General features: G+C 47.7%; 1 protein-coding gene across 9 annotated transcripts in view; it reads left to right on the top strand.

The window, feature by feature from the left end:
- ptprfa (protein tyrosine phosphatase receptor type Fa) overlaps window positions 1-13148 on the top strand; it is a 230788-nt gene that overhangs the window by 204504 nt on the left and 13136 nt on the right. For all 9 annotated transcript variants that reach the window (XM_037470081.2, XM_037470080.2, XM_037470078.2 and 6 more), the window contains 4 exons: window positions 2571-2694; window positions 2850-3025; window positions 11139-11258; window positions 11719-11873. In XM_037470081.2, the coding sequence (XP_037325978.2) occupies window positions 2571-2694; window positions 2850-3025; window positions 11139-11258; window positions 11719-11873 (575 nt within the window). The remainder of the gene's footprint in view (window positions 1-2570; window positions 2695-2849; window positions 3026-11138; window positions 11259-11718; window positions 11874-13148) is intronic.

The following is a 13148-nucleotide window of genomic DNA, read 5'->3' as shown; positions in this document are numbered from 1 at the left end:
AGGCATAATATCACACTGCCTTTACCTACTGTAAAAGCCAGTGAGGGATTATGGCTTGTTGATGTCCTACAAAGGAAGGTAATTTGCATTTAAAGTGGTGAATTTCCAAACGGATAAACCAGGACAGATGGGTGCAGTGTTTATGCAGGAAGGGGGCATATACATTATGAAACATCAGCTGAATCAACTTTTGTACCTTTCCAACTATTTTCCTGTCCGATTTGGCAACATTGGATTAAACTTTGTGGAGCTCGCTGACAATATTTTGTTGAGCCGAGCAAAAAAAGTGGCAATAGTCTGCACGAGCAATAAACACAGCCACACCTACACAAACACACACACACACACTCACACAAATGTCCTCCTGCGTCCTATTGGCGCCACCAGCCATCCGTCCATAGTAAGAGCAGCAGGGCTTGAAATGAAAATCTGATAATGGCCGAAGGATCTCACAGCTTGTTACATCTGATAAATGAGTCAGTGGGACTTAGGGACTAGGGTCCGCGTCAGATACCGAAGCCACTACAACCGCCGGCGTCCTACTGTTGTACCGTTTTGTGTAGCTTTTGTGGAGCTTCCCCATGTGAGGGGTTTGTCAGTGCAGCATGCTGGAAAAACTATTAAAATATCCCCTAAATTAATAAAAAATTGCCAATAGCTAAATAAATGAAAATGAACCTAATATTGAAAAGGCATTCATAAAAATAATACGACACCAAGTTTGGTCTTCTTGTCTCTGCTTTGGTGCTCGGCCCTCACCCATCATAAGTCATCTTTCTTATACTGGGTTTGTTCAGCAAGAAATAATCATATATGTTCAATGTATTTGTATTTGTTTGTCAAAGAGAGAATTTGAAGCTACAGAAGGGATCAGAAATGAGATTCAAGCCAACAATGACTCCTGTAATGCATGTACAAATGATTGATTCCAATCCTTAACTGGGGGGAACAAGGCAGCGGGTGATGAGAGCCAACCCGACTCTGCCACACACCAATCCAGGCGCTTGGCGCCGGGCTCCTCCTCCCTGTCGTGGAGCTACAGCTCCGTCAGCGTGATGCACTGACGCACTCGGTAAGCGAGCTCCACGTCAGCGGAGCACATTAACAGTAATGTGAGGGGTTTGTCAGTGCAGCATGCTGGAAGCCTTACCTAACAGGCTGTTAAATAAGATGTGCATTCAACCTCTCCATTGTCATTATTATCAGTTGTGGGGGGGTAGTGAGGAGGAAAGGCAGGAGGATATTAGAATCCTCGTCACAGCTTCGTTTTGCTTGTGCGTGTGCACTTGTGTTTGTTTTCCAGATGATGTAAGATAAGTAGAAGCGTGAAAGGTCGATCATGAAAAACAATCTTCAGCATGTCATTATTTAGCTTAACCTGCCACAGCATCCACAGCCTGCGATCGATGGAGACAAATCATTGGGCAGCACGGCAGAAAAGCTGTCTGCACTCTGCCAGCACTCCAACACAGGCGTGACTTTTCCATCTGGAATACAGCAGGGAGAAGTATCTTTCACCATCACCACCATTTCATTGCAAGATGGAAAAGCATTGAGGAAGACAAGAATAGTGAATAGAGGGTTGTTAACCAAATAATCAAACAATACTTGTGTAATTTAATTTAAACTTTAAGCTCCGCGTCTGTCAAGTGAGGCCAATGTGGAGGTGTCTACGAACTTAAATTCTCTTTACTAACCAAGAAGGGGGCCAAATTAAGTCAATTTCAAAAGCTAGTTGTATGAGTTGAAACGGCAAAACTAAGTATTGATAGTTTATCAAATGATGTAACTCAGCATAACAAAGCAATGACTGCGCTCTGTCCATAAAATATACAGCTTACCATATATTTCAAAAAGACTAAAAGTATACGTGATGGCAGCAGTGTGGTTGGATGAGAATGCCTTCAACTATTCAAGCATTAACATCATAAAATCTATGAGTAGGAGTCTTGGCCGTAGTAGAATTTTGACCTGATGTGTTAGAAGAAAAGCCCGCCGTCCACAGACGTGTCCACGTGGATCCAACCATGCTTAACGCTGACTGCCTCTACACAGCTGTGCTTTCCACACGATTGCGAGTCTGTGTACTCATGCAGTGACCCAATGTCCACTGAGTTATCTGTTTTTACCTGCTGTTCCTTTTGGCTGTGTTGAGAAATCCAAATCTAGGACAAGTTCCTATCTGTTCCCTCTTGATATTACTCTTGTGGTCCGCCATCCCTCAACCTAATGTATGCCACGTTCCTCTAAAAATCTTCGGCATTGCTTTGCCTTCATCATTGGATCTGTTCTTTGTTATTATCAGAAATCAAGGAAAGGATTTAGGAGTGTCCAAACAGTCCATTGTGTATCCAGGGGACTTAAAGACCATCCAGGGCTTTTCATATTATTGAGCCGCAAGTCGGCTTGAGGGATGACAAATGACATTCTGTGTCACATTTATTGGTTCGGACTCTTCGCTGCAAGCCCGGACAGGTTTTAAGAAGCAGCATAAATATAGGCAGTATTGTAATAAACGGATACCTGCTTACTCTCCCTCACTTCCACCTGTGTGTATTCCTCTCCTCTAGTCTGTTGATCCAGGACAACAGTTCACCTGGGAGCACTCCAACCTGGAAGTCAACAAGCCAAAGAACCGTTATGCTAATGTCATTGCCTATGACCACTCCAGGGTCATCCTCACACCTGTGGACGGTGAGAGAAACCTATTCAGACGTCTCACAGGCCTTCAATTCAAACCTTTTGCTTTGTATTTCTCCTTGTTAGTGTATTTAATCTTGTTTTAGTGAGAGGAACAGCTGTGTCCTTAATTTCCTTGTTAACTTCGTCGTACCTGCTCCTCACCGCAGGAGTTCCAGGCAGCGACTACATCAATGCCAACTACATTGATGGCTACAGGAAGCAGAATGCCTACATTGCCACACAGGGGCCGCTGCCTGAGACGCTGAGCGACTTCTGGAGGATGATGTGGGAGCAGCGAACCTGCACCATAGTTATGATGACTCGCCTAGAGGAGAAGTCCCGGGTGAGCCTTCAAACATGTACAATGGAAAGTGAAAATGTATCCTTCCTTCTCTAGGTTCGGTTAGTCCGATCTGGGCTACTGTAGGAACATTGCACAGGACCACAGTGTGTAGATATGAGGGGCTTGATTATCCATATTTGCAGATAAAGATCCCTTTGTCGTTTAATTATAACAGGCGCAGAACAAAAATACAGAATTTTTATTTTTTCTGCCACCATCCAAAAAATAGTTTCAACTAAAGTCAATAAACCATCCTTCTAGAATTAACATGATCCTCCCTCACTGCTATTATTACATGCAGCAAATTGTTAAACAAACACGGCAAATTTACATTTCGAAACCAGCTAATTTGCTCGTACTTTCTCCAATCCTGCTTACACTGCCTGAGTGGACTCCTACAACACTAAACTCCAATTCAAATCCTTTCAACCACTCTGAAGTCAGTAAACCGTAAAAAGCGCTGCGTTCAAAACAAAAGTAAACCCAATTTCCCCGCCATGTTATTCTGGGGAGTTTACTAATTTGTGTGGAAGTCCCTGTACGGTGCGGGTTCGTACGGCTCCGGACACAGGCACTGACACCAGTGTGGTGGGTTCCAATATTTTATTATTTACTCGTTGCTCCTGCTCACTGGAACACGCTGCTCGCTCGCTCAGTCTCCCTCCCGCTCGCTCGCCTCACTGCCTTTTAAGTAGCGAGGGGACACACACACACGTTAGTCAGTCAATCAAATTGTTCTCACCTGGCACTGTTCCCTGAGCCGCTTCCCCTCTCCCACACCTGCAGCCGAGCTGAAACCACGCCCGCCACCACATACCCCCACCGCCCGACTTAGGCCGGGGAGCCGTCCGGCCTAGCTTACTCCCCCCCCCCTCCCTCCAGAGGGCGGGAGAGGAAGTCCGCCACGACCATCTGCGTCCCCGGCCTATGGACCACCTTGAAGTTAAACGGCTGCATGGCCAGATACCACCGAGTGATCCGGGCGTTAGTATCCTTCATGCGGTGGAGCCATTGGAGCGGGGCGTGGTCCGAACAGAGGGTGAATGAGCGTCCCAGGAGGTAGTAGCGCAGGGAGCCCACCGCCCATCGGATGGCCAGGCACTCCTTCTCCACCGTGCTGTACCTGGCCTCCCTCTCCGATAGTTTACGGCTGATGTAGACCACCGGGCGGTCGGCCCCCTCGACCTCCTGGGACAAAACGGCCCCCAGCCCTCTGTCCGACGCGTCGGTCTGCAGAACAAACGGGAGAGAAAAGTTAGGTGTGTGGAGGAGCGGCTCCCCACAGAGAGTCTGTTTTACCTTCTCAAACGCCCGCTGGCACTGCTCCGACCACTGGACCGGATCTGACGCACCTTTCCGGGTCAGGTCGGTCAAGGGGCTGGTGAGGTCCGCAAACCCGGCGATGAACCGTCTGTAGTAATCAATGAGAAGTGCGGGTATGACTGTGCTGCGTCAGGGCGCACCAAATGACCATCAATTCTTATCACTTGGTCGTAGGCTGAGCGTAGAGTATCGTCCCGAGACTGCTCGAGTGGAAAATCTTCCATGGAGCGGAACTCGGGAACCGCCGGAGTCTCCACGGGAGGCTCCGCCGGTTCCCCCTCTCCCCCGGCGGCGTCGGACGACCTCGCGTCACCGCTGAGCACAGCACAAATACCGCATGTCCCTGTCGGTCGTGAACGCACCCCCGCAGCCTCTCCCATTAGCGTGTTAAATCCCTCCCAATCCGTTCCCAAGATTACCGGGTGCGTCAGGTGGGAGCTAACCGCGACCTTTATTCTATATTTTTTTCCTTTGAACCTAAGTTCGACGGACACTATGGGATACTCATGAATGTCCCCGTGCACACACCTAATTTTCACCCGCGACGCTTCTACCAATGCCCCTGGCCGAACCAGGCTCTGGTGTATCATGGACTGCGAGCAGCCCGAATCCACCATCGCCTGGCGTGTACCCCCCTGGATTCTTACCGGAACGCGGTACGTCGCTCCCGGGCCGGGGGAGGGTGATGGAGCGCCGGCGACCCGGATCACCTGCCCCACCTCCATCAGCGGGCACTCCCTCCGCAGGTGGCCGGGCCGCCCGCACTTCCAGCACTCCTGCCCTGGCGTTTGAGAACCTCCCGGTGGGTCAGGAAGGGTGCCGGGGTTTGCTGCGGTCGGGGGGTCTCGGTGTACAGCTGCCGGCGCCCGACGTGGGGCCGGTGTGGGCCGCCCCGCGGTCCGCTGCGGGCTCCCTCCGGTTGGCGCTGCTGCCGGTTGCGTCGCAGGCGGTGCGCCCTCCCGGCCGCCCTGCCCGCTGCGGTGCACCGCCAGGTGGTCCTCGGCCAGGGTAGTGGCCGCCTCCAGCGTCGGTGGCCGGTGGTACCGGACCCACGCCGCCGTCCGGGCCGGGAGCCCCTCCACGAACTGCTCCAGCACCACCGCCTCCAGGACCTCTGCCGCTGTCTCCACCCCCGTCGGCCGGAGCCACCTGGCGGCGGCGTCTCGGAGCCGCTGCCCGTAGGCGAACGGCCTGTCCTCCGGCCCCAGCATGGCCCCCTGGAATCGCCACCGGTGGTCCTCGGGCAGCAGCCCTAGCCGGTCGACCACGGCCTTCCGCACGGCCGCATAGTCTCTCCGGGCCGTCGGGGGGAGCCCCATGGCCGCCGTCTGCGCCTCCCCGGTCAGGAGGGGCACCAGCCTGACCGGCCATTCTTCCGCCGGCCAGCCGCATGCCTCCGCCGTCGCTTCGAAGGCCTCCAGGAAGGCCTGGGCGTCGTCCTCCGCGGTCATGCGGTGAAGGGTCAGGCTCGCCAATGCTGTCGGGCCCGGTGGTAGCGTGGGTCCCGACCTCGCCACCAATAGCTCCAGCGCCTGGGCCTGCCTCCCCACCTGGGCCTGGAGCGCCCCCAGGAACTGTCTGTTAGCCTCGGCTTGGTCTCTCTGGATTGCCGCCAGCTCCCCGATCATCTGGCCCAGTGCCAGTGCTGGTTGGGCCGGCATCGCCTGCTGTTCCTCGTCTGTCATTCTGCCGAGTTGGGCGCCACTGTACGGTGCGGGTTCGTACGGCTCCGGACACAGGCACTGACACCAGTGTGGTGGGTTCCAATATTTTATTATTTACTCGTTGCTCCTGCTCACTGGAACACGCTGCTCGCTCGCTCAGTCTCCCTCCCGCTCGCTCGCCTCACTGCCTTTTAAGTAGCGAGGGGACACACACACACGTTAGTCAGTCAATCAAATTGTTCTCACCTGGCACTGTTCCCTGAGCCGCTTCCCCTCTCCCACACCTGCAGCCGAGCTGAAACCACGCCCGCCACCACAGTCCCAAAACCAGGGAAACTAAATGACATCTGTATAACACCATCCAAAAACTATCAATGGATTTCATCTAGGTGTATTCACTATATCTGGCATATTTGTCTGAATATGGCAATCATCAGTAAAACATGTTTTCACACTGTGATGGTAAACATTAAACTGTATTGGTTCGCATGCTGGGTTCCTTACACGACTAGTTGGCATAAAATTCTAAACATGAGAAAAGGCTTGGCGACGCTTGGGAAATATGTCAAGAAGAGGAAGGAACACACGTAATTAGGAAAGAATCCAGTCCCATTTTTCAGAACAAAAAGTCAAATGACAAAAACACCCATAATATTTCTTTCCGTTGTGCGGCCCGTTACTAAATGACCCACGGCCCGGTAGTTGGGGTCCCCTGGGCTAGATCCATTTTAAAAGCCATGCCTTCAGCAGTACGGGGTGCTCCCTCCCCTAGAGGTCCCCAATACCCAGGGGAACTATATGCTGTCATTTGCACCAATGGATTACCTGGATCATTTGCTCAAGTTGGAATATTATGAATCAGGAGAATACACTAATGAGGCCAATTTTGCGTATTTTCCTCATTTGTGCTTAAGTCTACTCTCATCTGCTTATTTGCAGTGATTCTGCCTTCAGAAAGAACTCTTTTAAAACCCTTATTTCTTATTTCATAACCACTACTAAGTGCATTGAAACACTATACACACAAACAAATAGTACATCACTGGCTTCAGCTACTCTTAAAACTATTTTTCCCAGGGTCCATGCTGCTGGTGGACATGAGGACATGAAAGGAATTCACCGTCAGTCAGATGGCGGATAAGAGCTGGCGGGGCAGGAACACTTTTCATGAGTACGGATTTCAGCCCTCTCTCACATCTTTAATAACTCCACAACCAAGGGGCAAAAATGAGTGCCACGCTGTTATTTGTGACAGAGACCATCCGCCCTGTGCCAGAGCCTATAACACCGGTTCAACCGGAGGTGCAGAAAATATTAGGGGTTCTAACCTGTAATGGCGGGTTTCTGCTGAGGTGAGGGGCTCGAGTCAAACATGAGTATTCATTAACAAGGCAGCACACACACCTAAAATATTGACTGTGACTCTCATGGCAACAACACCCAGGGTAACCCTAGTAATAACTACTACATTTACTAAGACGACCACCTAAAGGCATCTAATCCTATGTTTTAAATGACCTGACCCGTCTCAATATGCACCTGAAAGTGAGCTTTGCCAGAATCTGGCTGAAATGTGAAAAATAGGAAATGGAAAAATGAATCTTGTTCTTGAACTGCAGTAATAAGTTGTGTAAGCCAGTGGTTCTCAACTGGTCTGGCTCCGGGACCCACCATCACCCCTTAATGACTTAATGACAGACCACGACCCAAATCGATCGGTCAACGGGGTGGGGTGCTTCTAATTGCGGTGCTGACTGAAAACATGGACGGACGAGCCGGAAAAAAACCGACACTCCGCTGCATTAGAAAAAGTACCTTCAAAATAAAATCACAGGATGAATTTTTTAATTTTTTACTTTTTTATTTTCCCATGCAAAGGCCTGCGACCCACTACAAACGGGTCCGCGACCCACCAGTTGAGAAACACTGGTGTAAGCAGCAGCAGCAAGGTCTTATAGGCAGACAGGCATCTCCAACAGCAGAGTAACTCAGCCGGATCGAGCCTTATAATGGCTTTGGTCGGACTTTTGACACAATGACGTTGTTACCAAAACACCCGTCTTTACAACTTTTCCCAATGATTTTCAGGTGGGAGTTAACCACATACAGTATCAGTTAAAAAATAGTTACGTTTATTTTAGGGCTGTCAAATGATTAAAAATTTTAATCAAATTAATCAGAATTTTCAGTGGATTAATCATGATTAATCACACCTGAATCCTAACCATTTTTTCTTTCTGAAATGCATACTAAAGATAAATAACAGGACACAGATACATAATTATCATTATTATCATCATTATTATTTTTTTACATAAATACATGTTATTGATATTTGATTTTTCAGAAATTCATTTCAGAAAATAATCAAAGCAATGTTATTTGATAAGTCACAGACTGATTTCCCTGCATGGCTCTAGAAGGGTCTCGAGCCTCTGCAGTTTATCCCACTCTGCTGTGAGTTTGTGCTCCTGATGGTTCAGGGCTGCGATGACCAGACATGACCAGACATGTCAACCCTCCCGATGTTTCAAAGCCCCTCCCGAAAATCTCCCGGACCGACCTTTCTCCCGATTTCCACCCGAACAACAATATTGCTGCACCACCCGTCACTGGGCGCGCCGTTTCAGACCGAACAATAATAAAGGTTACACCTTGAAGTCGAGCGCGGCGATTAGAACGACTGGCGCTGCAAAGAAATCCGCTACCACCCCCATTTCAGTGTGAAATATTCCCATACCTGGGAGGATTTAGATCGCATTGGCTTCCCTTCCTCCGCATGTTTCAGAACAGTATTACGGGTCTCTCCGATGGTCCTCTACCTCAGCGCTGCTCTTAGCAAAGCTCTGCTGGGCGGAGCTTTTTTTCTCTGTTCTGCTGCGCGAGAACGGGGAGGGGGGGGGGGGGTGCGGGTCTCTGGCGCAAACGACTTGCTGAACCTGACGTCCTGACATATGCCTGCAGGTGGCAGTAATGTGTTGTATAGGATGAAGTGCATTCCCTAGAGGAAGAGGCACTTTACTGACCTGAATAATTTGTCACACTGCGCATGCGTGAAATGCGTCAAAAAAATTGACGTAATTAACAACAAACAGCTGATTAACGCCGTTAACGCGCTATTTTTGACAGCCCTAGTTTATTTACTTACTTACTTTTACTTTTCTTTTGGGTTGGCCCTGTGGATGGTTGGCGCCCATGCCCTTGCAATGCTGAGAATTAAGACAGAGAAAACCACTTAGCTATGCATTGTGAATACAGCAGAGGACATAACCCCTGGACTACTGAGGGCAACACCAGAGTTTTCTTTTTCCTTTAATACTCCATCATAAAACCCCTGGAGCATTTTCTCTAGGTGGTGGAGGTGGCTTGGTTTGCATCGTAGTTACTTGAAAGCCATCTACGTCCCAAACAGATGCTTTTAGGGTGCCTTGTGAGTTGGTATCGCATGCCGAGCGGCGGGACTGAGCGCCTATATTTGACACCCTGAGAATACAACTGTACAGACTATGCCTAGAGCCGTCTCTGCGACCATAGACCAGCACACACCCTCACAGTTATGTTTTTTTTCTTTTTTGGCACAATCGTGTTTTTCAGCAATAGGTTCCAGCTTTACAGCTGAAGCCAAGGCGGAGTTTCATGTGGATTGTTAATTGACAATAGACAGGATCTGAACAGTAAGTCGCTTTGGATAAAAGCGTCAGCTAAATGACATTTAATGGAATGTACCTTTGCTGGGGTCAACGTCCCACGCGTTATACCCCCGGTTTGCAGTGATAGAACATCCCATTAGGAATCGTCACACAAAGGAGAGGTGTTCACGCTACAAGAGGAAGCTGTCATTCCAACAAATGACTGACTCCGTGAGGGCAGTCTCCTAGATCCATGAGTAGCTTTTTGCCTGTAGCACTTAATGAGCCGTGTGTCATCTTTCCAGGTGATGGACGGGCTTTTTGCAACAGGACCCACTGCTTAACCAAAAAACCTCCACCTCTCAAACCTCCACCAGCACCCATGTCTGTAATGCATAGCCTCTCCCATCTGTCAGGCCAGTTTCCAGCAGCCTTCCCTAAAGCAAACACTTATTTCCAAATGCATGTAGTTTCACCCTTTGCATCCATCTGTTATACAGCCAACAGGGGAATAACAACAGCAACACCAACAGGGCACCCACTGGTTTTGTTTGTGACTCAGTATTTTTGAACATTTGACCTCTGCATCACTTCACATTCCTTTTTGAATTGCATTCGAATGCCCCAAGGGTTAGTTCATGTGTAACTTTTGCTTACAGCGTACTGCTTATACTTGCCCAGTTCTGAATGTTAGAGAGTGAAGGGAGTCCAAAGAGCTCATTAGGAAAGCAGTGGGTGCTATTTCAGTGCTAATTTAAAATCATATTTTCTGTGCAGCACCAGCAGCAGGCTGCTAAACCTCGCTATACGCTAGTGGAGTAGAGTAAAGACTCTCTATCCATCAGCTTAGCTCGACTACTACCACTTAAAGTGAAACTCCACAACCGTTACACATAGAAGTCTGTTTTTATGTGTGTAAAAGGTTGGCAAATGGACTTGCATTAGACAGTGCCTTCCTTGAAAACAATCAATCATGGCACAAACGCTCACACACATCAAACTGCCAATTCTTTAAATAAGCCCGCTGCTCCTCTGAGTCATACCTAAAAAATGAAAGAACTACCGCATATACAAGTTATAGGAAGCCCTTAGTATCTCCAGGGAGCTGCGTTACAACTGGTAAATGGATTCAAGTGATGTCACTTGAGTCATCGTCGTGTTCATGTTTTTGCTTATGAGACAGTTACAACAATGCCAGTATGCAACAGTGCACAAGAAAATAAATATAAATTCAGTTAAGCTTATCTTGCTATTAACCTTGTTAGCACAGTGGAGCCGTCTTCACAGAAAGTTAGGTTTATCAAAAAATACAAATGCTTTAGAGTCATCCCCCTTTGAGGATTATGGATGTCTCTACCCATGTGGGGAATGGATTTATAGACAGATGGTTAGAAGACCAACATCACCAAGCCATCCTTTCTCACCAATCAGTTCCGTCCAACCTATCCCATCATTATTGCTTATAAATGAAAAGGCTTGGTGTGCTTCTTTGTGCAGGTGAAATGTGACCAGTATTGGCCCAGTCGAGGCACAGAGACCTATGGGATGATCCAGGTGGCCATGTTGGACACTGTGGACCTGGCTACGTACAGCGTACGCACATTTGCACTCTATAAGGTGAGAACTCATATGGTATACTGAGTGGATTTGTTCAAATTCTAATTGCATTGGCCATTGACAGTGAGGCACCAGTGTGTCCATTAATTATGGAGCATTTAGAAAGTGTTAAATTTGTGCTTATGAATGCTGCTCAGAAGCTCCTATTTTTTGTGATTTCATTTGTATTTATGTTAATAAAATACGTAAATAATGGCAACATTATCAAATCACAACAGTTTTTATAATGGCCTCTAAAGACCTGTCCCCTGGGTAAATTACTTAAATTAACATTAGTCAACAACCCAAATAACAACCATGTTATGTGCCATAAGGTTTATATTGATCGGATCTCCTTTAAAACGGTAAGAAGCTAAGGAATATAATTCATTACTATTAACTGATGATATATATATATATCATAATATCATGCGTCTTGTGGGTGGGTGTTCGTGGGTTGATTGTATCTGTCCTCCAACAGAATGGCTCGAGTGAGAAGAGAGAGGTTCGACAGTTCCAGTTCATGGCCTGGCCCGACCATGGAGTGCCTGAGTATCCCACCCCAACACTGGCCTTCCTACGCAGAGTCAAGGCTTGTAATCCTCCAGACGCTGGACCCATGGTGGTCCACTGCAGGTAGGCTTCCTCATCTCGAAACACAGGAGACTTCTCATAGGTTTTAATCAACACCGGTGTGAAATTATTGAACAGGACATTAAATACTTGCAAGCATGGAGCAGAGTTGACACACATAGAAGACATGCATCAAGGCTGCTCAAAGGATTCTTGCTTTGGCTTTGGATTATATAGTCTAAGGTGACAAAACATCTGTGCCCCCCTCCTCCGGGGAGGGAAAGGCAGGATCAGCTCCCACCTGCACATCAAAGAGAGAGCGATAGCATTTTCCTTCATGATTGCAGGAGATGGAAGACAATCAAACTTCACAACACAACACAACTCCTTGCGAAAATACCTAGATCCGGGATCACAAATCATCGTTAACATCTGTTTATCTCAGTAACACCATGTATCAGTTCAAGAGGTCACAGACATCCTGTCCACTCATACTGAATCTTATTTTCATTTTCCCAACATAGGGCCAAACATATTGTGGGTTCATTTAGCCCTTCGCAAGCCCTGCCTCCCCTACCTACTCCTTCCAGATAAGAGAGCTTCCTTACAGCCCACTCAGTCGCTAACTATACTCCTGGTATACATGTAACATACTAACACATTGTTTAACCACAACGGGGCTAGAAGTGAAATTGAAGGGAATCTGACATGGTATAGTCGAGGATGCTGGTGGTGAGATTCCATTTTATCTACCAAGGAGGTTCTAGGAGTGGAGTAGCTCTATTGGTACCATCCACCACTTTTCCCCAAAATAACCATATCAATGTGTAACAAACTGAATCAAAGGGATCAGTGGAAAAGCGGCTATTAAATCAAATAGAAAAGAGAGTACCTATAAATCTTAAAACTTAAAATCTTTAATATCATTGACCGTAATTAATTAAGTTTTACTTAACTAATGAAGTGAACATTACAACCCTAAATCCATCACATTGTTGATTGTACATTGTACATTCACCAAACATAAAATATCAAAGAAGTAATATTGTGCTCCTCCTGTGCTGTTTAAGAGACGCTCACGTCACTTCTTCTGCGTAGCGAGGTCAGTGTAAAGCACCGCTCGTGAAGGGCTGAGGATACACACGGGATCACTACACAACATGGGTCCTGTGGAAGTTTCATTTATAAGTGTGGATAAACTTAAAAACATTCAGGCACAGGGAGAGTACGTTGATTTTAAATAGAGACACTAGTGCATTTTCATTACGTTGGTCTCAATGACATTACATGGTGGCGATGGTGGCGCATGGAGTAGTGCAGTGCGCTGAGGGCCGCAAG

This window comes from Pungitius pungitius, chromosome 7 (assembly GCF_949316345.1).
Source record: "Pungitius pungitius chromosome 7, fPunPun2.1, whole genome shotgun sequence".
Taxonomy (NCBI): Eukaryota; Metazoa; Chordata; class Actinopteri; order Perciformes; family Gasterosteidae; genus Pungitius; species Pungitius pungitius.
Note: the sequence above shows the minus strand (reverse complement) of the source record. Positions and strands in the feature narration are given on the sequence as shown.